The sequence below is a fragment of the Bufo gargarizans genome, chromosome 1, assembly GCF_014858855.1.
Source record: "Bufo gargarizans isolate SCDJY-AF-19 chromosome 1, ASM1485885v1, whole genome shotgun sequence".
Classification (NCBI taxonomy): domain Eukaryota; kingdom Metazoa; phylum Chordata; class Amphibia; order Anura; family Bufonidae; genus Bufo; species Bufo gargarizans.
Genome location: NC_058080.1, coordinates 63504881 through 63532785, shown reverse-complemented (window position 1 = coordinate 63532785; position 27905 = coordinate 63504881). Strand labels below are relative to the sequence as shown.

At 44.5% G+C, this 27905-nt stretch overlaps 1 protein-coding gene across 4 annotated transcripts in view; it reads right to left on the bottom strand.

Moving 5' to 3' along the window:
• ACOX3 (acyl-CoA oxidase 3, pristanoyl) overlaps positions 1 to 27905 on the bottom strand; it is an 83705-nt gene that overhangs the window by 15889 nt on the left and 39911 nt on the right. For all 4 annotated transcript variants that reach the window (XM_044295836.1, XM_044295843.1, XM_044295859.1 and 1 more), the window contains exons 10-13: positions 26023 to 26145; positions 17496 to 17616; positions 14299 to 14421; positions 13600 to 13713 (exon numbers count right to left, since the gene is read on the bottom strand). In XM_044295836.1, coding sequence (XP_044151771.1) covers positions 13600 to 13713; positions 14299 to 14421; positions 17496 to 17616; positions 26023 to 26145 — 481 coding nt within the window. The remainder of the gene's footprint in view (positions 1 to 13599; positions 13714 to 14298; positions 14422 to 17495; positions 17617 to 26022; positions 26146 to 27905) is intronic.

Sequence of the window (27905 nt, the reverse complement as noted above, 5' to 3'; positions counted from 1 at the left end):
TGAAAAGAACTTTACTTTAAGGCTAATACTAAGATGATTTTATAGAACAATATTGGATTCCTCATCAGTAATACTGTATTTTATATTTTTAGTTACTTTAATAATTTCAATGCGTTTCTTAAAGATGTTCTACAAGTTATTAGAAAATTTGCCTAACACTAGCAATTGTGATAAATAATCAAAATATACTCACTGGTGTAATCCCCCATCGTTCACAGTGCCAGGCTCTAATTACATGGTGGTGGTGTGCCCGTTGAGCTCAATGGTCTTGTGCTGTATAGCACAGATGCCAGCGACTGGCTGCAGCGGTCATGTGGGATACGGGCAGGTCACAGTCACATTCATGTAAATTGGAGATCGGCTAGGACCAGAGCTGGGTGAGGTGGACGATTTAATTGGTGACCATACTGGAGCAGAGTTACAATTGAAAATGTGCCATTTTTTGGTGCATTTTGCAGCAAAAAACTTGTGTGCATCTTTTCCATCACATTTACCATTTTAAAAACTTTTCTAAGATTTTTACACCTCGCCTAAGGGGGCATGGCTTTGTGGGAAATGGGCATGCCATGGCCTAAATGCGCCAACATCTTTGCTGTATTTTTCAGTAAAACGTATGCCAACTTCTGGCACAATGACACATTTTTGATGGACGGACAGAATTCTAGTGTAAACCTACCACAGGATTTACGATAATGCAATTTTACAAAAGTTCATGCGCCAGAATAGTGAATTAGTCCAATATCAAGAATGTGATATGTTCACCTAGAACGGGGTAAGGGTAACACTTTGTAAATGTGCCCCAATTTCTTTTGCTAATTTTATCACAATCACCAGTGTGGGCATATTTTTTATTATTTACAAAATCCCCCTTTAAAATATGGTAGGATATCAAACTGAGAAAAGGGGAACATTTTAATAGATTTAGTCTGTTTTCCCCAGACTCTGGCCTACAAAAGGAACTGCCTAGGATCAGAAAAACATGGCTGCTTCCTTCCATAAAGAGCACCACCCCATGTTTTTTCTGATCCTGGACAACCCTTTAATAAAAAAAAAAACTCTAAAGTAGGACTTTCCATTGCACGATGCCAGGGAGTATGAAGTCTCGACTAAGACTGACACATATGGAGAAAGGAGCGTAGAAAGCAGGGAAGAGTCTGTGTGACCAAAGACAGATTTAAAAATGGCTGACTATGGTTAGAACTTCCCGAAAACACTAAAGACAACCACTTTTGGAGTACAGCCACCTGGGTGTAGAGAAGCATTAAAGGGAACCCGTCATCAACTTCATGCTGCCCATACTAACGGCAGAATAAACGTAGACAGGAGAGTTGATTTCAGCGGTCGGTCATTTATCAGTTAAAAGTAAGTGGTTGCCGAGAACCAACATCACAATCATTGCAGACTGGGCCTGGAAAAGAGTCACGGCCACCTGAGAAGAGTCCTGGTTATTCATGAATTCCTGCTCTCCTGCCCACCTGCTGATGGCTGACAGTCTTCTACCTAGTTTTCTCCCTTTCTCTCTAGGAGAGAACTGCCAATAATCAGCAGATGGGCGGGAGAGCAGGAGATTAGGAATAACCAGGACTCTTCTCAGGTAGATTTGACTCTTTTCAGGACCTGGGCTGCAATGATTATGAGGCTGGTTCTCGGCAACCACTTCCTTTTAGCTCATAAATGACACATCACTGACATCAGCATTTCTGTCACTAATTTATGCTGCCCAGAGTGAGGTTAGCATAACGTTGATGACAGGTTCCCTTTAAAGAGTGAGTGAATCTTCCCCTGCGAGGGTCTGTCCCCACTTCTGAAGAATATCCCCGACCGTGCTGAACATTCTGCCCGGTCCTGACAATCTTGTGCCTGTGGTGAAAGTTCAGAGGCTCTGCTCCCAAAGCAGCGTCTGTGCATGCGCCTCTACTCCTCTGGTGCAAGTAGAGAAACATTGTCAGGGCCGGGCAAAATGTCTGGCCCTGTCAATAAAGCAGCAGGGGGGACATTCCTCAGCAGCGGGGACAGCCGCTCGCAGGTGAAGAACTTGTTGACGAGACAAATCAATTCGTAAAAATAGATTCGCTCATCCCTATTAAAGAGGTTTTCGCTGCCGCTTGACGCACACATGACTTGAGCTGTCCACTCAGACCGCAGTGGAGACCTGCCTTAGCCAGTGACTGGCTGAGCGGACATATCAAACCATTTCCTGTGCGTCGACCTGGGAACAGGAAGTGCAGTGTAGTGTGAACCAGAGCAGCATCCAAATGGCAGCAGCAGGGGGATCGGTGAGTAACTGCTCTTTATTTTAACCCTTTACTGACCACCCACTGTCTTTTTATTTATTATAGAGGGAGCAAAGCGCTTTTGTGAGCACTCCTGCTCTATGAACAAACTAACTAACAGATCCAGTTCTCAGAGCAGCCTTTTGATCTACAGCCAGGATCAGAGGCAGCTCCAGTCTAAACTGTTAACCTTTTGATTGCTGCAGTCTGGGGCTAGGTGATGATCAAAAAGGATTTCTCCCTCTGATTGGGTCCCAGTGATCTGACTGGAGCATGGATAAGCCCTCTGCATTCAGCCCTGGAAACTAAGAAAGGAGCCCTGGACTGTAAATTTCTGCTCTTAGGGCACAGTAGTGTTGTCCTACCGGCAGCCGGTGACAGACACAGAGAATATAGGAGTATCCTAGTACATTACATGTATAAAAGAATTTTGTAAGACAGTAATTTCTTAATGGGGATTTTAAACAGATGTAATAACTAATGTAATAAAAAAAAAAAAAAAAAAAAAAAACTCGCAAAGATAGGTATTATTTCACATAAAATACAAAAGAAAACTACACTTAATAGGTACAGTATGCACAAGACTGAAATAACCTGAACATTGAACTGATTATTTAGTATGAAATATGTACTGAAAAAAAATTAAAAAATAAAAAATTACCTTTTGTATATTTGCGCCGGCAAAAAAAAAATATATGCATTACTTTTGTATTTTATGTATACTCAAATTGTACAAAAACAATTTGCAATTGCTCCTGCATTAAACTAGGCCTAATAGTCATGTTAATGAAGGAAAAAAAAAAAAAAAAAAAAAAAAAAAAAAAGTTACGGTGGCTTAAACATGGGTATACATAAGTGTGGAGATACATTTGAGGCTCTATTCCTATGAGTGGACTCCCGGCATACACAGCAAAAAGTGTGAGTCTGCCACTACACAGAGAATTAAAAGGGACTCTGTCAGCATGATCAACCCTATTAAACAGTTGCAAATACAGGTGTGTATTTATTCATATGCAAATGAGCAACTTGGAGCACTAGGAGGCAAGGACGAACCCATCGAGCACTGCTTTTGTAACAGCCCCTGTGCTCTGCACACTGTGCTCTAACCTGGACTCACAGGGCTAGACATCAGCATGGAGTGTGCAGAGCACAAGGGGTGTTATACAGCAGTGCTCAAAGGATTCAGTCTCGCCCCCCGGTGCTCCAACTTGTTCATTTGCAAATGAATAAAACAGATATCTCTGCAGCTGTTTAATATACAGACAAAAAAAAACGACACCTTTCTTTTGATCAGTATAATGAGCCCTACCAGGCAGTATGCTTGGTTTTATAGGGTTGATCTTGCTGACAGAGACTCTTTAAAAGTATGGATATCAGCTCAGGCAAGACACCAGAACCTGAAGTGAAATCCTTTAAAGCAAACTGCTCATAGAGAATACATCTAATGTCACACATGTCCCAAATATTGCCCATGGCAGGATCCATCGGTAAGCGAGAGCAGCGCATTGCTGATAACTGCAGCTCCGAGACCTGGTTGATCTCCCTGTAAATGTCAGACTATTGCCCTCCACCCTCGCCGTGTATAGGTCTGTAATAAGGCACGCACTTCAGCTTTACAGCCTGTAATTCTCATTCACAATTAAAGAGAGACCTGGAGGATTATAAAAAAAATAAAAAATAAAAACACTCACTATAAATGTTCTAGAATGGAAAGCGCTTTACGTTTTATAGAGCGGCCTGCGAGCTGTGCGCTTTGGACTGAATATACCGTATAAATTGTTGGCAAGGTCTGGAATACAAAAATCGAGAAATGATTCCAATCAAACTCCCATCTCTTGCCAGTCATCTGGTTACAGGGAATCGTATTCAATATTCTAAAATGGATTGCAAAAAATTTAAGTGCACCTCGCGTTATAACAGTTTTACCTAAAAGTGATATTAAAACTAGAAATTACTGTGAAGGCTCCTGGGACAGTCTGGGAAAGCTGGCAGAAAGGCAGGGGTCGTTTACGAGTTACACAGTTTCCCCATTTCCTTTCTGTATCAGTTTCTGTAAAAAAAAGGTACATGCACCACGGCGGTGTAGTTTATGCAGATTTTTCAAGCTGATTTTTGTGCAGATTTCGCTGCATTTGTGAAGCAAATCCATAGAATTTGGCACGGATTTTGATGCGGATTTGCCCTAGATCTCACCCTTTGCATTGCACAAAATCAACACTGCAGGTCACATTCAGTGTAGAAAACGTCTGCACCATGTTGAGGACATTTTGAAAATCTCATCCACTCAGTTGGCAGGCCACATGCAAACAGTGCGTATTACGCACAGAATTTTCGTGTGCAGTCACGCAGTACCAGCTAACATAGAGACGTTTTACAAAATACCATCAGCCGATCCGCAGTGAGTCAATGGTTTGTGTGGATTTTCGGTGCAGATTTCACCCTTTGCAATGCGATGGATGAGATCTTGGGCAAATTCGCTTCAAAATCTGAAAGCAACACCTGTGGATTTTGGTGCGGAAAACGCAGCAAAGTGTGCAAGAAAATCTGTGCAAAAAAATCCACATGAACTACACTGCCTGTTTTAGGCCTCATCCACATTTCAGTGTCAGTGACATGTCCGAGGAAAAAAAAAAAAAAGGCGTACACGTTTCATCCGTGAAGGATCCATAGTTGGTCTGTGTGTCCGTTTTTTACCATCCGCGTGTCCTCCGTAATTCACTGACATTACTTAGCTGAAAATGTATTTCCAAAGAATCTCCATCAGTCTTCCCGAACCGCGGATGCCATTCGTGGGGTTTGTTAATTTCATGGATCCCGGATCAAAGTAGTGCATGTCCCTGTGATTTTTTTTACTGACCGACGGGCAGTAAAATACTGAAATGTGAACAGACGCATTTAAAATCAATGGGTATGTGTGCTGTCCGTGGAAAATGCGCACAGCACACAGTGAAAAACGGAAATGTGGACTAGGCCATAGTCACACGTCAGTGATCCACGGACAGCACACGTACCCACTCATTTTAATGTGTACACCGTGTTTTACCACGGTCCATGGGTCAGCATTGGTTGAATGATGCTAAAATTAAAGTGGAGCCCCCACCTTCTCTGCATTGGAGATATTGTAAATTTGCCTAAATGCCCGATTCAACTCGCCCTACCTTGTGCACACCTAGCTATGCGAAACTTCCGCATCTGCAACTTGCATGCATAGTACGAAGCCACAGAGCTCCACTAGCATCAAACGCAATGGCTCCATAATAGAAAAAGACCGCGTAAAAGGTATATGAGAAAACGACTACAGATTTGTATCATCATGGACTGTACCATACTACATATGGAAGGGATCATGGCAACGTCCATTATCAATTTATTCATACATTTCCTGGAGGGATAACAGAGGAACTGCACAAACCAGATCCTCTGAAATGGTTATTTCATTGGAGATCCAAGCATTCCCAAAAGAAGACACGTCAGGATGGCGGACAGGCGGTCAGCGACTAGACAATGTAATGTGAATAACCAGCTAAGCAGAATTCCTCTAGTTTACGTGAAAATAATCCTGTCCAGAGATGTTTGGGAATGTGGTTTTCCGACCGCAGACGGCTTACTGTGGACCCTGCAGGAACCCCGGCCTGAGGGGCTGGTTGTGGCCAGCTTATGTATGACACAAGCATGATAACATCACCTTATACTTGTAGGGAAGATGATGTTCTCCTCCTCGAGGCTGTCTGCCATCCCCGACCAAGCAGAAAAGCCTTGTATCCATCGACATTAACCGTTCCTTGAAAAGAAATCCAGATGGCTAGTTCTCAGCTAGGGGTGCCTAGACTCAGTTTAAAATCCCCCAGTCTTATTCCCATACTACCAGCTGCTTTTCAGGACTCTAGGAAAGCTGTATGAGAAACCATGTGGGACCTTTAATGGTGGCCACATTGACTACAAAGTGACAGTAAAAAATGGCCTGGTCCTTAAGGTGAAAAATGGCAGGGTCCTGAAGGGGTTAAAGCAATTGTCTGGGTGAAATTATTATTATTTTTTTTTTTTTTAAAAGGGCCAAGATGGTAGTCATTACTCACCTTGCTGGCCGCTGAGCAAGCATTTTCCATACAGTAAAAATTAAAAATGACCGCCGGTATACAATTTTGTTTTTTGTTTTAAAGAGCTTCTGTTAGCATGATTAGTAAACAAGGGATAATACCTGGTGGGGTTGATCATGCCGAGTGCAATCTGTTGTAGTGTTTTGAAGATATTAGTACTTTTAATTTTTTGCTAATGAGGTGTTCGGAGCACCGTGAGAGCACAGCTCCACCTCTACCTTTAGACCGTAGCCTCTCCTACTCTCCAGCTGATTGACAGGACCAGGCATCTTCACCGTTCTGCTGCCTGGCCCTGAAATCTCACGTGGCGGAGTCCAATCGGGGTTGTACTCTGGGCAGCATAAGATTTCAGAGCCAGGCATTGGAAGAGTGATGATGCCTGGTCCTGTCAATCAATTGGAGAGAGGGAGTGGCTGAGGCATAAAAGCAGAGGTGAGGCTGTGCTCCGAGGGGCTAGGCCCACCCCTCGGTGCTCCGAATACCTCATTACCATAAAGAGAAAAGGGCTTTTTACACTGCCCAATGCTCAGGCAGATTATCGGTAGTGAGCTTTCATATAGACACTCAGTGATAATCTGCCAGTGTAATGGTACTGCTGATTACCCAATGAACGAGCCAAACGCTCATTCACTGGGTAATAGGATCATTGGTGCGGTCACCTAAATCATTTGCCGGCAGCAGATGGTGTCATCTAATCACACTCTGCTGCTGGCAAACACTGATTCTGTATGGGGACGAGTGCTCACATTAACAAATCACTCCTCCCCAACTGTGGAGGAGACTTACATGTAATAGCAGTGGTCTCCTCCACTGACAAGCAGGCGATTGTCAGGAATGAACGCTGAACGCTTCCTTCGACAATTGCCTGCTACATCATGTAAAGAGGCCTTTATTTATTTAACGCACTTATATAGCGCACTATATTCCGCAGCGCTTTACAGACATTAGCATCACAGTGTCCCCAATGGGGCTCACAATCTAAGGTCTCTATCAGTATGTCTTTGGAGTGTGGGAGGAAACCGGAGTAACGGGAGGAAACCCACCAAACACAGGGAGAACATACAAACTCCATGCAGATGTTATCATTGGTCGCACTCGAACCTAAGACCCCAGCACTGCAAGGCACCAGTGCTAACCACTGAGCCACCGTACTGCCCAATTATGTTTCAATATTTAGACACCTCGGATGATACAGAGAATAGACTGTTCCCGACAGTCAAATTTTTTCCTCAATGGCTCATTGCAGCCTTATTATTAAACCCCTTGAAAGACACGGCCCAAGAGAGAATTACTAAACAGACTGTAAAGACTCATTTCAACGGCGTCCTGCCAAGCCCCGTGATAGATGAGCAGGGAGTCCCCGCAACCTGCCGCTGATCATTTCTACTAATTATTCTTACAAGGAGGAAACATCCAGCATTGTATACGGGAACAACATGTGAGGATGGTGGAAACAACCCCAATAAGTAGTAGAAGGGCCATAACAGGTGGGGATTAATGTGCACAAACTGCCTTGCTGCTGGGATTTCGGGGCCTTGTAACCTGTTTCTTCAGAACTACAAATTAAAAGGGAATGTGTTGGTTTTATACTAATATAAACCAGATTGTGAAAGATATTCTTTTATTCTAATCTTTTATTTAGGATTGCATATTTTCAGGACATGCTTATAGGGGCAGCAAACTTTCCTGAACTGCTCTCAACAGCATTCAGAGGTTTGCCTAACAAGGGACACGTGGGCCATAGGAACCTACGGACTGGAGAGGACTTCTATGAGGGAGTGGTGTGGGCATGCTCTGTGACCTGTGCAGAGCTCAATCTGCAGGGAAGGGGAGTAAATAAGCTGTGAAACCCCCTACTGCAAATTGTGGATCTTGTATTATCTATATATGCAGGGGGTTACTTAGGATGATAATGAGATGACTACTGAAAAGTGATCTATACAGAAAAGGAAGTGTAGGCCTATGAAGCTCAGTGTAAAAAAGCTTACCTGACTATATCCATGTCCCGCACATGACAATATAGTCATTTTACAATGATGCAACCCCAACGGGACATGGGCTGGATACCCTGGTTATATCTGTAGCATGAAAGCAAAATGCTGATTACTTGGTGCTCATCGAAATCAATCAGTCCTAGTTCTGTGCTAGGACTTTGACAATTAGGTCATATGACGATTGTCCTGGACAGGTGTGGTACAGTTTTTGAAAGAAAGCAACCCATCTACGACCCCCTTAAGGGATCACATGACACTCACTGGTAAGCCACCTATGGGTGGCACTAGAAAGCCTTTCTTCTGGAGCACAGCAGTGTTTCACATTTTCCCAGAAAGTAATGCCCTAATCTCTACATTTAGCGAGAGTGAAAATTTTGACTCTGCGCCGCTGACAGATACAACGGTCTATAACTGCAGTGTAAATAACACTATTAGAGGGCAGTTGAGGCAGCATCATGGCCGAGTGGTTAGCACTGTTGTCTTGCAAGGCTAGAGTCCAGGGTATGAATCTCACACGAGGAGTGCGTGCGTGCTTCTCCGAGTGCAGGTCGGAATCATTCCTTTATGTTTTCACTGTGCATTCACTTTAAAGAATATTCTGGTTATCAGTAGTGTTGAGCGAACTTGTGTTTTAAGTTCGGCGTCTGAAGTTCGAGTTATCGAAGAATCGAGTAATGGATCCTAAATTCCGTTATGGTCCGTGGCAGCGGAATCCATAACGAGATTCTTCGATAACCCAAACTTTAGACGCCGAACCTAAAACAGAAGTTCGCTCAACACTAGTTATAAGTTATCCCCTATCAGATTGGTGGGGGGGGGGGGGGGGGGGGGGGGGTTTCCTACCGCTAGGACACCTACCAATCACAAGAACGGGGGGCACCCTGCTGTGGAGCCCCATTGAAATGGACGGAGCGGCTGGTTGGAAATGTACGCTGATGATCCATTCATTTCTTGGGAGCCAAGCACTTTAGTCGTCTATCTCTGGCGCTCCGATAGAAAAGAATTGAGGCGGCGGCATGCATTTCCAACCAGCCGCTCCGTCCAGTACAGGGGGGCTCCACAGGGTAGGGGGCCCCCGTTCTCAGGACCGGCGGATGTCCCAGCGATGGGACCCCCACCGATCTGATAGATAGGGGATAACTTGTTATAACCGGAATACACCTTTTAGGTTGAGGTGTCCTTATGGGTGTCCCTGTTGGAGGGGTCTAGGAAGGTATGTGTAGCCTTCACGTCCCTCAACTCACATGATGCCAACAACGATGGCAGCCCTGGAAGACCCAGGTGCCCAGACAGGGCTAATCTTGCAGGGTCTTCTGCCTTAGAGGGAATAGGTTGGGACTACTTCTCATTTTGGAGAGGGTTTGAGACAGACCACAACCTTGAAGATTTTTTTTTTGCTTTGCATACTACAGGCTGTTTATATAGGTATAAGCGGAGATGGGAAAACCAAGTGTAAAAAACGCTGCTATATACAATTAATTTCCAGGAAAGGAAAGAAATCCACCCAAACATGTTCCTGGGAGATAAAGAACATCTGGCGGTAATGTGCAGCAGTTGTTCCCATGACTCACAGCTGCTCTCTGCTTCTCCTCCATTGTTTGCCTGAAAGTGATGTGTTGTGTAATCTTCTCAAGTGCTGTAAGAAAGTGCTTATCGCTGCGTCTCCGCTGTGCGCAAAGGCGGAAAAAGGGGGCCCAACATGCTGAAAGCAGAGGGTGATGGTGAACACTGGGAAAGCTGGGAGGAAGTTTCAGACATTACTATTGTCTTCTACTGTTCCAGTTCCCAGAAGATATAGGCCGAGGGGGATCCGGTCTCCATCTTATCTTTGAATCTGGTAATAACCAAATTAGGCTGCATTCACATTAGCATTTTTATCCCATCAGGCTATACGTCTGAATAGCTGAAAATATTATGACGTATACCGCGACAGGTATGTTGATTTAATGGGTTAAAAGGAATTCAAAAGGATTCATCTTTGGACTTCATTTGACCCGTTTTCCATCCCTTTCTGGCATTTTGGGGGCCAGAAGATGAATGCACTGAACTCCTTTTAACCCATTAAAGTCAACGTACCTGCGGCAGTATACGTCCTGAGTACTGTTTTGGGGTATTCCAATGTATAGCCCTGGTGTAAAGCCCTGCGGAGGGCTAAAACGCAATGTGAATGCAGCCTAAAATGAAATGCAAGTAGTAGATGGCAATATTAGGGCCTATGGTCAGAGGTGAAGCTGTGGTAGGTTTTTGGCCCCAGTATAAAATCTATACAGGGACCTGTATTTATTGAGGGGGAGGGGGGGGGGACTTAAAGAGAAATACCAATGACAAACAATTACGGTGTATTCATAGTATGTTAGGTGCTTAAGGCTACTTTCACACTAGTGTTTTTTGAGGATCAGTCATGGATCAGCAAAACCGCTTCCGTTACCATAATACAACCGCATGCATTCGTCATGAACGGATCCGGTTGTATTATGTCTTCTATAGCCAAGACGAATCCCTCATGAACGCCATTGAAAGTCAATGAAGGACGGATCAGTTTTCTATTGCGTCAGAGAAAACGGATCCGTCCCCACTGATTTACATTGTGTGCCAGGACGCATCCGTCTTGCTCCCCACCACATGGCGGACAGAAAAACCCTGCAGGCAGCGTTTTGGCATCCGCCTCCAGAGCAAAATGGAGACTGTACGGAGGCAAACTGATGCATTCTGAGCGGATCCTTTTGGACCGCTTGTGAGAGCCCATGATGGATCTCACAAACTGAAAACCAAAACGCCAGTGTGAAAGTAGCGTAACCGGTGGGGGTCCTACCTTTCGGTCTTCTTCCCTTCAGGGTCCGGTGACCTTTGTTGAGGAGTAGGTCAGGCAGCCACAAAGAATTGTGAGAGACAGTTGTCCTCACATTTACTCATGGTTATAGAGTAGAGTATCGCAGTTAAAGGGGCTGCCCGATCCTGAAAGCTATTTTAATTATGGCCATGAACGTGTTTAGCATAAAGGAAAAAGCCATTCACATATTCTCTAGAGCTCCGAGTCCCATCCCTGCTGCTTCAGGTCCCATGGGGGTGGGTGGTTTTTTTTCCCTTTATGCCTAAGCACTTTCAGGGTCATACTTAAAACTGCTTTAGGTGTTGGACAACCCCTTTAAGAACAGTCAAGCCAGTGCTTGCAGTAAACCTATCAAACCAGTGGCGTAGCAGTTGCCTACAGCCACCCTTCCCTCACCCAATTAACACCGAATGTACCCTACTATTAATAATCTGTCCATGTGCATCATCCCGTCTATTGGGAGGGCTCCAGTTCTGGAGGAGTCCATACGATCCTGTGTTACAGTCGCCCATTGACTTTAATGAGCAAAACATAATAGCACATTTCCCCTCGGTGGAACGCTGCCCTCTTCTCCAAGAAATAACAGCTGATCGTCAAGGGTTATAAAACACATTCCAAAGATTTTTAGAAAAATACGGCAATTAGGTTAACGACTGGCAATTTTCTATTACACGTCTGTTTGTTCTCCATAGCGACAACTGACAGGCATGCAGGCGGTGGGGGGGGACTGAGACGGTCAGGGTGTGGAGTCTAGAAAACCAGCATGGAATTGGCCTTTTCAGGATTCTAAAGATACTTCTGCTTGAGGTCACAGTATAAAAGGGGCCTATTAGACTGCACGATTTTCGGGCCAATTATCGGGAACCAGCGTTCATAGGAGCGCTCGTCCCCAATAACTGGCCCGTATAACCGGGCAGCCGATGAACCAGCAAACGCTCATTTGTCAGCTGATCAGGATGAAAGATGCCCAAATATCTCCCTGTGTAGACGGGGATGTGCTGCCGATAATGAATAGTATAGAACAGCGGTGGGGTACCTATGGCACAGGTGCCAGAGGCGGCACTCAGAGCCCTCTCTGTGGGCACCCACGCCCTGGAAAGTCTGTGGTGTACCAATATGTCTAAGGCTACTTTCACACGTGCATTCGGTGCGGATCCGTCTTGTATCGGCACAGAGGGATCCGCACCGATAATGCAAACGCTTGTATCCGTTCAGAACGGATCTGTTTTTGTTATTCTTTAAAAAAAAAAAAAAAAAAAAAGTCAAAACAGATCCGTCCTGACTTACATTGAAAGTCAATAGGAGACGGATCCGTTTTCAATCGCACCATATTGTGTCAGTAAAAACGGATCCGTCCCCATTGACTTAAATTGTAAGTCAGGACGGATCCGTTTGGCTCCGTATCGTCAGGTGGACATCAAAACGCTGCAAGCAGCCTCCAGAGCGGAATGGAGGTGCAACGGAGCCAAACTGACGCATTCTGAACGGATCCTTATCCATTCAGAATGCGTTGGGGCTGAACTGATCCGTTTTGGGCCGCTTGTGAGAGCCCTGAAACTGATTTCACAGGAGGACCCAGAAACGCCAGTGTGAAAGTAGCCTCAGACTTTTCCTGCCATCATCAGCGCAGAGCGCACTATGAACGGCACAGGCAGCGCACTGAATGTAGGCGGCTATTATAGCTATATGATAAAGTACATGGACGATATACTATACTGGACTGTAGTATTCAGGGTAAATTGCTGCGTTGGCACTTTGTGATAAATAAGTGGGCTCTGGGGTGCAGTTTGGGCACTGTCTCTAAAGCGTTCTCTATCGCCAATATAGAATGAAGGATCAATGACTGCGGTAGTGATCATTCCTCCCATATTCAGTTTGCATTAGCCTATGTCATCAAGCGTCAATCGATGAGTTATCGTCCTGTCCAAACATATAGTGAAGTACAAGACATGAGGGCGCTCCTGGAGAGGAGATCTGTACATAGAATATACAACAATTCTATAATGCACAAGGCAATGTGGCTGGAAAATAATGGGGGGTATTTTAGCATACGATAGTATGAAAAAATAGTAAACTGCCACTTAAAGGGACCTGACAGCTGCTGGATTATGAGATATTCAGGATTATCAGACAGTCCTAACACAATATAGAACAGACTTTACATGCTGCTTTACACTTCTGCACATCTCTTAGGGACAGGAGCTCTGTACACAGCAATCAGTGAATGGGAGATCCTGTCCTAAACGCAGTCTGGAAGTATGATGTAAGGCTGATTTTCTCAGCCATTTGTCTGCCGCCTCCTGCCCCTGGCATCTCTGTGGCCAAGTTCATACTAAGAAGTAAATGCAGTGCTATTAGGACTTGTACCCCTTGAATCCACATGTTAGAAAATGTGACCCCATTACCTGCACAGTCCAGGCACTCCCTGACGGTGCTTGCAGTAAACTTGCGTTTCAGAATGGTCTTGTAATCATTGAGGAAATGTATGGAGCCCAGAGGAGATTCACAGGGGGCGTTATCTGGTAATAAAAAGAATCCACAATTAGGGCCTGCAAGCAGTATATACTACGCCGTACTAGGGAATATAGACATCCGGGTGCTGAATGGCCCGCTGCGGATCTTCTCTAGGACCCAGAATCAAAAGGTGCTTTGAAAGAACAGCACCGAACCTGATGGACCCAGCCATCTCTGCATTACACGATTGTCTATAGGACCCCCTACCGGACAGCAGGGGGCGCAGCACTGGAGGGAGTGCAGCAGCCTCATCAGCTTGAGATGGCGCGTCCATCAGTCGCCTGGCCTTTGTGCAGCTCAGTGCTATTCCAGTGAATAAGCTGCAATGCCGAGCACTTCCATATACAACGTATGGTCCGGTGGCTGCATGGAGGCCAGAGGCATTTGAGAGTGCGCTGTTGGTGCACAGGACTGTAGGAGTTAAAATGATGTAGTCCCATGTAAAACCAGAAGCCACAGTTGAAAAATACACGGCCCCAGAGTCCCAAATGATAAATTCAGCCCGGTGTTATCAGTAATGAGGGGGGAAATTAGGCCTTACAAAGCGAGATTACGGAGCAGGAGAAAGGAGATGCGATGTGGAGACTGACCTTCGTGTATAGACTGGACGAGGGCCAGCAGATAGTTACTGGTTTGTTGTAGTAGGACATTATTATCTCCTTCATAAGTGCAGTTTGGATCATTGTCGTTGCGGATGTCACCTAAACGATTCACTAGAAAATGGAAAAAAAACAAATTCTTCTGGTTACCTGATTTATAGGGAACCTGTCATGTGGATATTTGATTATAATCTAACTAATTATATACAATCATTAACTACTAAAAAGTGCCTTAGATGTATTCACTTACTGGTGTGACAGATGGTTATCTCATAATATACACACAAAGATGCCGCATGCTAATGAGCCGATTTGAGTCCAGCGTGATGTCATTGAGTCCAGTGTATATTTTATTCAGAGCTATAGCCACTCCCCTGCCCACCTGCTGCTGATTCATATGGAAACAAACTGTCACTCAGCAGCAGGTGGGCGGGGAGAGTCAGGAGCTCATGAATATTCAGGACTCATCATTATCAGCTGGAGCTTTTCAATACAAGATGTTGGCAGATTGACTGGGTCAATTAAGGAAAGTGACCCAGCATTTTGCTAAGAGAATCAGTCACTTATTTATGTTGCCCTTAGTTAGGACACCAGAAAACTGGTGACAGGTTCCCTTTAAGTATGAAAAATGAACTGCACAAAAAGGGGTCTGTAAAGGTCACGAGTATTAAGCACAGAGAGCAGAAGCAGCCACACTTGGAAAGGGTATGCACATTTTTGCAACTATGTATTATTACTCCCGTGCATCAACAAGAATTAGCAACCTTGTGAAAAGTCTCGATTAAAGGTGTAGTCCCCTGACAACTCATCACCGGTCACAGGATAAGTGTCCGATTGTGAGGTCCGATCGCTGGGACCCTCATTACTCCGTGCATCAACAAGAATTAGCAACCTTGTGAAAAGTCTCGATTAAAGGTGTAGTCCCCTGACAACTCATCACCGGTCCACAGGATAAGTGTCCGATTGTGAGGTCCGATCGCTGGGACCCTCATTGATCACGAAAACAAGAGTAACCATGCCCACAGTTTGAATGGAGCTGTGGTCGAGCCTATTCCCTAAAAAATCTACGGGGGTCATTTACTATTCTGAAACACGGCTAAATTAGGCGTATGTCAGGCGCAGATATCTGCGACTACACCCCGCTCACGCCAGATCTAAAATTGTGGGCGGGGAAGAGGACAGACTGCAGGCATAGAAAATGGTTTTAATGTAAGACAGCTCGGAAGTAGTCTTACATTTAGAACTAGAGTTGGATGCGCCAAAGTTACGGAGAGGCCGGTGCCTCTTCAAAACTTTGGCAGATTCCCACCAGCTATGGGCCTTTATTAAGACCGGTGTCTAAAACTGCTGGTCTTAATAAATGACCCCTATATGTCTGTTGGACTATCTCCTGTAGTCCTGAATGGAATGGCAGTGCACATGCCTGACCGCTGCGTCATTCAAACATGGACACAATTCCCCGATTCTAGCACTCGGACAGTGGTAGGAACCCCACCGATCAGTCACTTATCAATCCTGTGGATAAGCTGATAAGTTGTCCCTCTGAGACGACCCCTTTAAGAATATTCTACATGTTTTGTCTACAGCGGATATGGAGACCTATGCGTTTCCAATGGTTACAGACTACAAACATGCCCTGTGTAGTCGGATCCTGCAGTCATGTTACTCCACTGCCGCTGCTCTCCCTTCTAGAGTCTGTAGGTTAACATAAGGAGGCAGATGGGAGTGAAGTGACTGCAGAAACACTACACAACGAGTATGTAGTCTGCAAACATAGGCTGTAGTCCTATTTTTCTAGCAATAGGCATTTGCAAATTGCATCATAATTTATATGCATTTGAGTAATAAAAAAAATATTGGTTGCAAAATTTATTTATTTGCTTCAAAAGGAAATCCAGGATCAAACAGTGTTATTAGTGTGGGTGTCGGAGTTACACAAATTAGGCTACTTTCACACTCGCGTTTGGTGCGGATCCATCATGGATCTGCACAGACGGATCCGTTCAGATAATACAACCGTCTGCATCCATTTGTATTATCTTTAACATAGCCATGACAGATCCGTCTTAAACTCCACTGAAAGTCAATCGGGGACGGATCCGTTTTCTATTGTGCCAGATTGTGTCAGTGAAAACGGATCCGTCCTCCATTGACTTACATTGTGTGTCAGGACTGATCCGTTTGCCTCCCCTGCAAGCAGAGTTTTGGTGTCCACCTCCAGAGCGGAATGGAGGCGGAACGGAGACAAACTGATGCATTCTGAGCTGATCCTTATCTATTCAGAATGCATTAGGGCAAAACTGATCAGTTTTGGACCGCGTGTGAGATCCCTGAACGGAGCTCACAAACGGAAACCAAAACGCCAGTGTGAAAGTAGCCTTACCTGCGTATGATGGCAGGACCCTGTATAGCGTGGCTAAAGTTTTTAATATGAAGTCAGATGCCTTTAATCCGGAACAACTAGGATCCGATTATCAGTCTGAATTATTGAACATTATGGAACAAATCCACCACTCATTAACTTTCAATGTATGTAGTGATGGAACCATTTTAATTTCACAGAACCGCATCCTAATGGAACGGATGCATCCTGATGTGCAAAATCAAAACGGATCCGTTTAATTCCGGATCTCAATTACGGAATTAACAACGCAAGTGTGAAAGTAGCCTTATGTTATGGCATGAGCCTGGGACTATCACTGTGGGGGGGGGTCTACATCTGGGGTGCCCCGTCGATACAGAAAACAAAGGGGCAGAGCACTCAGTCATAAATAATGGGGATATCAATGCGCAGTAGAAACCTGTGAAGTAGCCTCGGCAATCAACCCTTTAAAAAAAACATGAAAACTATTAGTAATTTATAACTGGGACAGATTTTCCATCAGAGTCCAGGAACCTCAAGCTGCACCCAAGATAAAATGTGCATTCAGTTTTTACGGAGACATTTATGATGTGTAAATGGAGTTCTAGTTTAAGACGGATCTCGTAATTGGATGCGACTTGTTTTGGCCGGAGTACACATCTTATCAGTCCGTAACCTGCCTTTTAGAAACAGATGCATCCAGTAATCCCTAATTACACTGTGGAATCTTTCTGAACTATGACTGATAATCTGTGAGGCATAAAAACCAGCTCATCCCGAGATCTAATCATACGTCCACTCGAATGACAGTAATCTGGTCACCTACTAGCTAGGAAGCCATGACCTCCACATGCTTCCCGGCATTCCTGAGCCCCATGCTGTGCAGTCCATGAGGCCAGTGGTTTACCGGCACAGGACAAAGCGTGGATTTCTTTGCCAAGTTCAGCCTGAAAAAAAAAAAAAAAATAAAAAATACAATTTAAAAAGTTCATGAATATTCTGTATACTAGGAGGCACACAAGACAAGACATCCTTACAGAGAAGGCCTAATGACCACCATATGGAATAACTGCTCAGGGTGCACCTTGTCCTACAAAGTGGAGCACATCTGAGGAATATGGTATAGCTAATGATCTAAGGAGGCATCACACACCATCCAACACTTATAGGAATTCCATATTCCTCCCCAAACTTCTGTGCATGAGCCCTGAAAGATGTTTTCATGGATGTATGCAAATTTAACAGCCAATTCCTTGTATAACAAAAGTTAGAGGTTGTCCCGTTATTAAAGTGTATACAGAACTGTCCATCACTCAATAGTGAAGATAAGAAACTTTGTAATATATCTTATTACCGAAAAATGCCTCTGTCTCCACTGATTAGACTCCTCCCTCTATCTCCTTGACAGTTCACTTACTTGGAACTTACTGTAGGAGCCTGAAGGAAGCATTTTGAGCTAATAATGTCTGTAAAGTGCTGCAAAATATAGCAGCCCTATACAAGTGCATCAAATAAATAAAAAATTAAGACATTACAAAGGTTCTGCAAATCCTCCATTGTGTCTAGAATTTCATTTTTGCAGTGTTCACCGAGTGGTAAGAGTTATATTTTAACTTTATTCTGTGGGTCAATATGATTACAGGAATAAAAATTTTATATATTTGTAGCCATGTTTTACTATTTTTAGAAAATAAAAACAAAAAAAAACTTTTTGGGGGACATTTACCATCTACTTGTGCCCGATAAACCAACGTAAAAAAGTTGCAACTTTTTTAGATGATATAGAGTCAAAATATTGTCACATGTGGCTTTTTTTTTTTTTTTACTCCACCCTTGGCACTTTTCCAACACATGACAGATTTATTTTAATTTTCACAATTTTTCTGGCACGGATGAAGACAAATCTACGGCAGCTCTGCCGACTTCTGTTTAGGCGCATGGACTGACAGCGGATGCGCATAATATAGGACGAGGCCTGCGTCTCATCATAAATTAGGTGAATCCTCTGGCAGCACAGGGAATGTCAAGTCTGGCTGAGAAAGCACGGGTCTTGATAAATCTGGCCCTTTTGTTGCCATATTCTGGAACCCATGAGGCTACTTTCACACTTGCGTTCGGAGCGGTGTCTGCACAGACGGATCCGCTCCTATAATGCAGACGATGGGGTCCGTTCAGAATGGATCCGTCTGCATTATATTTTAGAAAAAATTCTGAAAGTTAGTCAGACGGATCCGTCCAGACTTACAATGTAAGTCAATGGGGACGGATCCGTTAGAAGTTGACACAATATGGCTCAATTTCAAACGGATCCGTCCCCCATTGACTTTCAATGTAGTCAATGGGGGACGGATCCGTTTGAAATTGAGCCATATTGTGTCAACTTCAAACGGATCTGTCCCCATTGACTTACATTGTAAGTCTGGACGGATCCGTTTGGCTCCGCGCGGCCAGGCGGACACCGAAACGCTGCAAGCAGCGTTCGGGTGTCCGCCTGCTGAGCGGAGGAGGCCAAACGGTGCCAGACTGAGAATGCATTAGGGCCGTACGGATGCGTTCTGGGCCGCTTGTGAGCCTTCAAACGGAACTCACAAGCGGAGCCCCGAACGCAAGTGTGAAAGTAGCCTTACTTATCTTTCTGCTGATGGAAGCTTTGTGAGCGCTCATTTTTGTGGGGCAAGAATTTATGGATACGGTAATAAATGTGATGTGGGGGTACATACATGTAATAACCATTATGGAATCAGATGTGCTGTGTGCCTGTTGTATACGGATTCCCTGCTGACGAGAAGGGTCATTCACCAAGCGGCTGACTGCTTTTAAGCCTCCATTCCATCCCAGCAGGATGGAGTCAGGCAGGCTGGGCCTCTGCCAGCTACAGAGGTGCAGATGGACAGTTCTTCTCATCATTTCTCACTTTCTCCCATTTATTTTACTTTTACTGTTTGTGTATGTTCTTTTTACATGGGTTTTGTAAGCTCTGCACTGTTTAGTGTGTATAAAATATTCACTTTATAAGGCCGCCTTGTTGCTCTAAAGAATCCATAGCCTGAATGTGTGATCGCAATGTGAGCAGAACGTTTATACGTGGCTTTTGCAGCGTTTCAGTCAGTGGTGGCAGCTGAGGTTTGGGGAGTCTGTAGATGTTTGATTCCAGCACCTGTTATGATCATGACCGGTTTGTGACCTATAGCCACCGTCATACCTTTAAGAGGTATAAAAGCCCCTCTACCACATAAGACACTGGCATTACACATGGCACATGGAGGATCCTGTTACCAATTGGGTCCCAGAAGCTTCAAGTTATACCTCTGCCTACGGCCAAACATATATATTAGTCAAAGGTTTTCATATATAGGAAATAGTGGGCCTCAGAAGAACTAGGCCTTGCTGCCCATAGCAACCAATCAAAGCTCAGCTTTCATTTCTTCAACTGCTCTGGAAACATGAAAGCTGCGCTGTGATTGGTTGCTATAATGCGCTCACTATTTCTGATGTGTGGAGACTTTAGAATCACCCTGTGTATAGTATACTGTGTAGATCAGGGGTGGCCAACCTTACAGACACAAAGAGCCAAATAATACATAAATAAAGAATACCAGGAGCCACAACCTATACATTTACACACGAGTCACCGTATTATTCGCCCTACAAGATGCACCTAGGTTTTATAACAAAGAAATATAACAGAAAAAAAAGATTCTCATCTGATTTGAGGTCTGATAAAAAATATTTTTTTTCTTATTTTTCATTAGCAGAGAAAAAAACAAAACAAAAAAAATATATATATTTTTCATCAGACCTCAGATCTGGACTCCTAAATCAGATGCCCAAACCTCATCAGACCCCCCAAAATAAGACCCCCAATGCTCGGATCAGACAACACAAATCAGACTCCCAGTGCTCAGATCAGATTCCCTCTCCTGCTCGGGCACCTGCTACTCTGCAGGTCTGACACTCTCCCCACGGTGACCTGAGGAGCACAACGTCAGGTCGTAGTGCGCATCTCCAGGTACTACGTTCTCACACTGTGTGCATCAGGACGTAGTGGAGAGTGAGCTGGAGCTACAAAGTAGTAACAGTGTCCGATCAGGAGAAGAGATCTGAGCCTGAGGTGGAGAGTGAGCCGTCTGACTGCTCCCCGGCTCCACAGCTAGAGCCGTGAGAAGCAAAGAGCCGCATGCGGCTCCAGGGCCACAGGTTGGCCACCCCTGGTGTAGATCATCCAATGTTTAGTCTATACAATGTGAGAGAAGCTGCTAGCACATATACTGATCATATCTATAGGATATAATGGACTATATGCCAAAAGAGAGTGTCAATATGCCCGGTTTCGAGGTATTCCCATCTGTGACACTTATGGCAAATCACTAGGATATGTTATAAATGTCCAATAACTGTGGGTCTCATCTATCGAACAGCGAGCAATCCATGCATGGCGGCCGCCCTCCATTCATTTACTTTGGGGCCCCACTGGGTTGGAGGTCCCACCTCGGAGCCCCATTCTGGAGAAGGGAGCGGGTCACATATGGATATGCTATAAATGGAAATTCTTTTACCGGTATTGAAAAAACATCCCGTTTTAGAAAATGTCCGTAACAAATTTTTTTTTTTTACAATGGCAGCGTATGGGGGACGTATGCATAAGAGAAGCATTAGAAGATTTTCCTGGACCTCATGTATAACTATAGTCTGAACGGGGCCCAAGGTCAAATAAAACTGAAATACTTTCTATTATCTCAATTACTCGCTTCTATTTAAATATTCACATTTTCCACTTTTAGCTTTGAAACTATAAATAGTGACGTAAAAAAATAGCTAAAAACACAAGGATGGAATAATTTTGCTTGAAAACAGAACTTCCTACTAACAGCTAAAAATACCCTTTTCTGGCATCTTTGTACAGTAGGAATGCTTTGGTGGGAGACGCGGTTTATGACCCTGTGCGGCACACGCGGTGCGGACACTGCAAACACGAGCCGAGATTATACAGAATATTATCATATAGGATAGAAGGGCAAGGTGGCGGGGACACTGCGAACACTGATTATAAGAAGGTCGTCTCGTACATGAGCAGAACGAGCAGCCAGGAGACTGGTTTCCATGTGCAAACACTACATAACCAGTAAGGGCGTGTTCACACATCGGTTTTTGCTTAAAGGGGTTGCCTCACTTCAGTAAATGGCATCTATCAAGAAGAGGAAGTTAATACAGGCCACTTACTAATGTATTGTGATTGTCCACATTGCCTTATTTGCTGGCTGGATTCATTTTTCCATCACACTATACACTGCTCGTTTCCAGGGGTTACAACCGCCCAGCAATCCAGCAGTGGTGGCCGTGCTTGTACAGGACTCTCTGCTGTCTGGGACCATGGGAACGTACATAGGCCTGCATGCACTGCAATGGATAGTATCTGGGGCTGAGCTCCGTCTAGGCCACGTGACCAACAAATGGGACGTCACATGGCCTAGTCAAAGCTGCAAGAAGGGCGTGGTGCTACTGCGAGTGCCAGCGCCTTCTCAAACAGCTTATCAGCAGCGGTCCTGGATATCAGACCCCCAATCAGATACTGATGACCTATCCAGAAGAAGAGAACTAAACTTTGTCTGCATGATAAATGCCATTGGCTGAACTGAGACAACCCCTATAAAAAGGGGTTTTCTGGAGTTACTATGTTTAACAGATACTCTCATGTAGTTGCTAACCTCAGGTACATCTTCCCCATAAAACTTTGTTTTCAATTTGGACCTGACCTGTTTTTACCATGTAAACCAATCCCTCCGTTTGCTTCGATCCTGTAAGTAACACTCCCTGTTCCCGTATCCAACTAAACCCATGATGCCCAGTTAGTTTATAATTCATCCCACCCAGTCACATGGACACTCCCCCTAAGGCTACTTTCACACTAGCGGCACGGACCTCCGGCAGGCTGTTCCGTCCGGTGAGCTATAAACTAGTGAACGTGTGCCCCCAGACTGCCGCCCGGTCCCCATTGACTATAATTGGTGCGGGGCGGAGTTCGGGCCGAGGCACGGCAAGAGGCTGCCGGAATAAAACTATGACCTGTCTGACATTTATTCCGGCAGCCTCTCGCCGCGCGCTGCTGTGCCTCCGCCACGCCCTCATTATAGTCAAAGGGGTTGGACAGCAGTCCGGGGGCACACGTTCACTAGTTTATAGCTCCTCCCACCCACATGGACACTTCCCTGTCACTGCCCCTAACATTCAGCTAGTTTATAGCTCCTCCCACCCACAGACACGCCCCAATCATTCCACTCCGCCCATGGCCATGACATCACAGGAAATTAGAAAGAGTTGCACGGACATGGTCGTGTGACCACAGCCTAGAACGGAAGATAGGAGCAATAAAGGGAAAAAAAATACATCATAAAATGACAGCTACCGCCATACATCATTTTCATTGCAAATTCCTGACATAATAGGCATGCCCTGGACTGATAAATGTCACCAAATTCACTGTAGAAATAGCTGGTAAATGTGGCTTTGAATATCCCAGTTACATGTATTAAACTGGACTCTTCTGGATTTTCAGAACCAATTCCGCACCAATAAACCAAAACGAACCAGCCACATTGGAACGTGGTCTAAGGCTTCATACACACAGCAGAGGCGTTACGCATGTATCCGTATAGAGTCCAGGTAGCGGCACACTATGGAGCCACAGACATTCTGCAACACTGCACCTCTGTAAAGGGCCAGATCTCCAAACACTGCATGCAAACTATTGAAACTGGAAGTTCTAGTGTGGACCCCTAGCAGTGTTATACATAAGGTGGGTAATGTTATACACACATACATTACCCCTGTGGGCCAGTCCAAGCCTGAGTGTAGAGGAGAATCCCCCGGTGGGCCCCTAGTCTCCCACCCCCTGCACAAGTGGCACATAGCACTGTAGACTTACTGCACTACATACATATATCCAATGTACAGCACCTCAACCAGCCTGTGTTCATATAAAAACTTCAAAAATAATAAATAACCTATTTAATGTATTCGTACGGTGGACCCCCAAAATAAATTTTACTGGTGGGCCCCAGGTACCCCAGTCAGACACTGGTTACACTATACACCTGATCCTGAATTACATCCTATATTATACTCCAGACTGCTGCACTACAAGAGAGACCACTGGATCTGCAGAGTAGTGGTGGAGCAGGAGAGGTAAGGGAACTTATTTAAGGTCTGACATGGAGGTCTGATGGGGGTCTGATCCATGAATCCGATATGGAGGGGCGGGGTCTGATCCATGAATCCGATATGGAGGGGCGGGGTCTGATCCATGAATCCGATATGGAGGGGCGGGGTCCGATCCATGAATCCGATATGGAGGGGCGGGGTCCGATCCATGAATCCGATATGGAGGGGCGGGGTCCGATCCATGAATCAGATATGGAGGGGCGGGGTCTGATCCATGCATCCGATACGGAGGGGCGTGTGGGTGTGATGAAAAATATTTTTTTTCTTATTTTCCTCCTCTCAAACCTAGCTTCAGCTGCGTCATAAAGTGTAAAATATAGTATTTACAAAAATTAGTCCACTTTTTATGTAGATTTATTCTACATGTAAGCTATAAAAGGTTGAGGAGCTAACATTTTGGCAATGCATGTTATTCCTGAACGTGATCTTTTACATAAAGACAAAAAGCCACAAAAAAATACAATCCTATAATTTATCCTACAATAAATCACAGCACTAAATCCCTTCCACACAGAAACCATGGCCACCATAAAGGTCTTCTGGCCTGGTTGCCTTGATCGAGTTGAAGGCTACATAGCAATGAAATAAGAAGCAGAGTTAAGCATGTGGTTAAATCTGAGTGCACGCTCGGGTTAATGGACGACTACCAAAACGCGCTTGTTCCGGGATGATTGTGACCTTATATGGTAACACATACTGAAAAGTGCTTATTAAAAAGACAATTACAAAACTGCTGAATCTTCATATCTAGGACACAGTTATTCACGTTCATCCTATTATTTAGGTTCTGAATTGCTCTTCATCAGTGCACCAAGTCCATTTTTAAGTGGCCTTTTAAAAGTGTTTTTTCCCTTATGGGGTATTCCCATCTAGGACACTGATGGCATATCACTAGAATATGCCACCAATGTCAAATAGATGCACATCTGGGACCCTCTCCCATCTCCAGAATGGGACCCCTGAAGAAAAAAAACAGAGCAGCTGCAGACGTGCAGCCATCACTATGCGAGTTCCAAAAATAGGTGAGCACTGGCTTGGCCATTTCCAGCAATCCCAATGCAGTGAACGGACAAGAGGCTGCTCTTGCATGGTGGACTCTACATTCACCACTATGGGACTTCTGAAAATAGCCAAGCGTGCTCACTCTTGTATTGTTGGAACTCCCATAGCAATGAATGGAGAGCACACTGCACATGCATGGTGTGCTCTCCTTCACTTTGGGGGCCTCTGTTCTTTAGAAAGGAATGAGTACCAGATGTGGGACCTGCACGTATCTGACACTGAAGGCACACCCTAGCAATATGCCAGCGGTCTCCCAGATGGGCCAAACCCTTTAAAGGGTCTTTTACACGGGGATCGGCACGGAACCATATAACTGCCCCAGGTAAAGGTGCCACGATCACCCGACAAATAAGCAATGTTCATCAAGTGATCGCATCTCTCTTGTGGCACCTAAAATCAGCAGCCAAAAGAACCTCTTAGGACTGTGGAGGAAAATACATGGAAACGTGGATGGGGAAGCCTTGCTCTGACTACTGGGGGAGATATGGGCCCTGCTTCAAAGACTGGGAAGTAAATAGGAGCATGTGAGGCACATTTTTTATTACTAAAAAAAGAAAAGGTTGCAGATGGACACGTAAATACTATGTGGAGCTCTGTTAGGACTACTGGGGGTAAAACCTTAAACTGATGTGTAAAGCCAGCTGGGAAGGTTCTGCTGTGAGTACTGGGGAACTATAGGGTCTGCTCTGAGAACTGGGGAAGTAAGGAGGTGCAAGTGAGGGGCAATATTTATTACTAGAAAGGAATGGTGTTGGATGGACACTTCTGCAATACTAAGTTTAGCTCTGTTTTAACTACTGGGAAAGGGGGGGGGGGTGTAACCTCATGTAGGACCAGCCTTGTATATCCCCAACTGCTATGCTGACCCCTCCCAGTAGCAGGTCATTGCTGGTGTCCGATTTCTAGCGTGGATACTTTGAGATGGATAATACCCTCACGAGACTCAAGAACGGGGACCACAGTTCCTGTGCCGAGTACTCATTCACATTTTTTTGCCATATTCTTGAATATAAAGTCTTGTCGCCACTTTTCTGCCAGAATAGAAACATAACTATAAAGTGTACAGTATTTACCTGTCTTGGGCTCCGATCTTTCATAAGAATCCCGATCTGAAGCTCAATTAAGTTAAAAAAGAAGCTCACGGAGAAGTAGTCTAAAGCATAAGCTGCAGCCAGATAAGGGATCAACCTCCATTGCTGGAAAAAAAAAAAAAAAAAAAAAAAAAAAAAAAAGGAAAAATAAATAAAATAAAAAGTTAAATGAAACAAGAATACAAGTGAAATACACTTAGAAGATGTTATATGATCAATATGACGGACACAGTCTACAAGTAAGCAGTACAAGTTCAACATGGAAATCTGTTCTAAGGGACAAAATGACCCTTAGAAGTCTGCCGATGACGTTGTACAAAATAAAAGAACAGACTGGGAGGATTTTACAAAAAGTTTCTGTTTCTGCAGTAATTCTAACACTGATATAAAATACAATGGGGACAACACAAGACCACCACGTGCAGACCATGAGGCACAGTGATGGGCTCCTGCATAAAGCCACAAGTTAAGTAGATTACGTTCCATCTCAGTCAGTTTCCTCATATTCTGGCCCCTGAAAAAATCTGATACAGCAGAAGACAAAACACAATATACACTGGACGTGGCCCTTGATGGTGACAATGGATGATCCTTCCTCGGATTCCTTTCTGATGAAGAATCAGGCTAGACATGTCTGTTTTAAAAGCTTCATGCATTCCCCATGTAATAACAATTCCAACACCCGGGACCCCCACCGATCAGCTGTTTGAGAAGGCACCAGCGCTGCAGCCTTCGTGCTTTCCCTAGGGCAGTGACAACATATTCATTGGTAATATGGCCCAGGTGCAGCTCAACCTCAATGAAGTGAATGGGGCTGAGTTGCGACACCAAGCACAGCCGCTATATCAAATGGATGACGCTGTGCTTGGTGAGCAGAGAGAAAGCACCAATGCCTTCTCAAACAGCTGATTGGCGGGGGTTCTGGCTTTCGGACCCCCACAGATCAGAGTCTGATGACCTATCCAGAGGATCGGTCTGACTGCTCAATAATTAGCGCTCATCTTTACCTTCCTAACAGCTCATAACTACTCATCAATTCAGAGGATATCCAGAGGAGGTCATCAGTAAAATATCTCGGAAAAACGTTTTAATGAATATAACTGAAGGCCTACGGTGTGCAAATATTGATGCCATTAGAGATGAGAAGCCTTGGTCGCAACGTTGATGGAGCCAGCATAGAAGCAGCTCTCCTGTCGACGGACAGGAGACGCACTGCACCTCTATATTATGCATGGCCTTTATCACAGCTGACTGGCTTTATTTTCCACCATAAGTGGCTCGTGCAATCAAGCCTTATTTCTGGTATAATCCTGGCTTTCAGGAAATTGATGTCTTTGCTCAACTTTGCAGTAAAATTGGACAAATTTAATTGCTGCAGAAACAAGAGCCGAGTTTTTCCACCATCAGTATCAGTTTTCCTCTCATCTAAATGTCATGCTCATTATCCCAAGGAATAAAATGTAACATTTTTGAACATAAGAAATTTGAGGATTCTTAAATAGTAAAAATGCTTTCATGAGTGATGGAACGCACGGCAAATAGGATACACAACGCATCTCCATCCAAATAGAAAAGGACAAAGTACTTCTATAAAACGCCTGGGCGCCTAGCTACTCTTGGGAAACAAACAACTTTGGGTTACACTTGCTAGAAATGCCATGGGGTACGGACTAGTCAAAAGTCTTCAGTTACGGAATATGCTGATCTGTAATATGTATATTCTATGGTTCCATAGAGAGATCAACTGCCCCCCCAGTTCCATTTATAAAGGCAAGTTCATTGGACTTCACAAGAGAGCAAGGGCAATAGTGGATGAAGAAGATTTACTACATGTCCTTCTGGAATTCCCTGTTAACCTTACATAT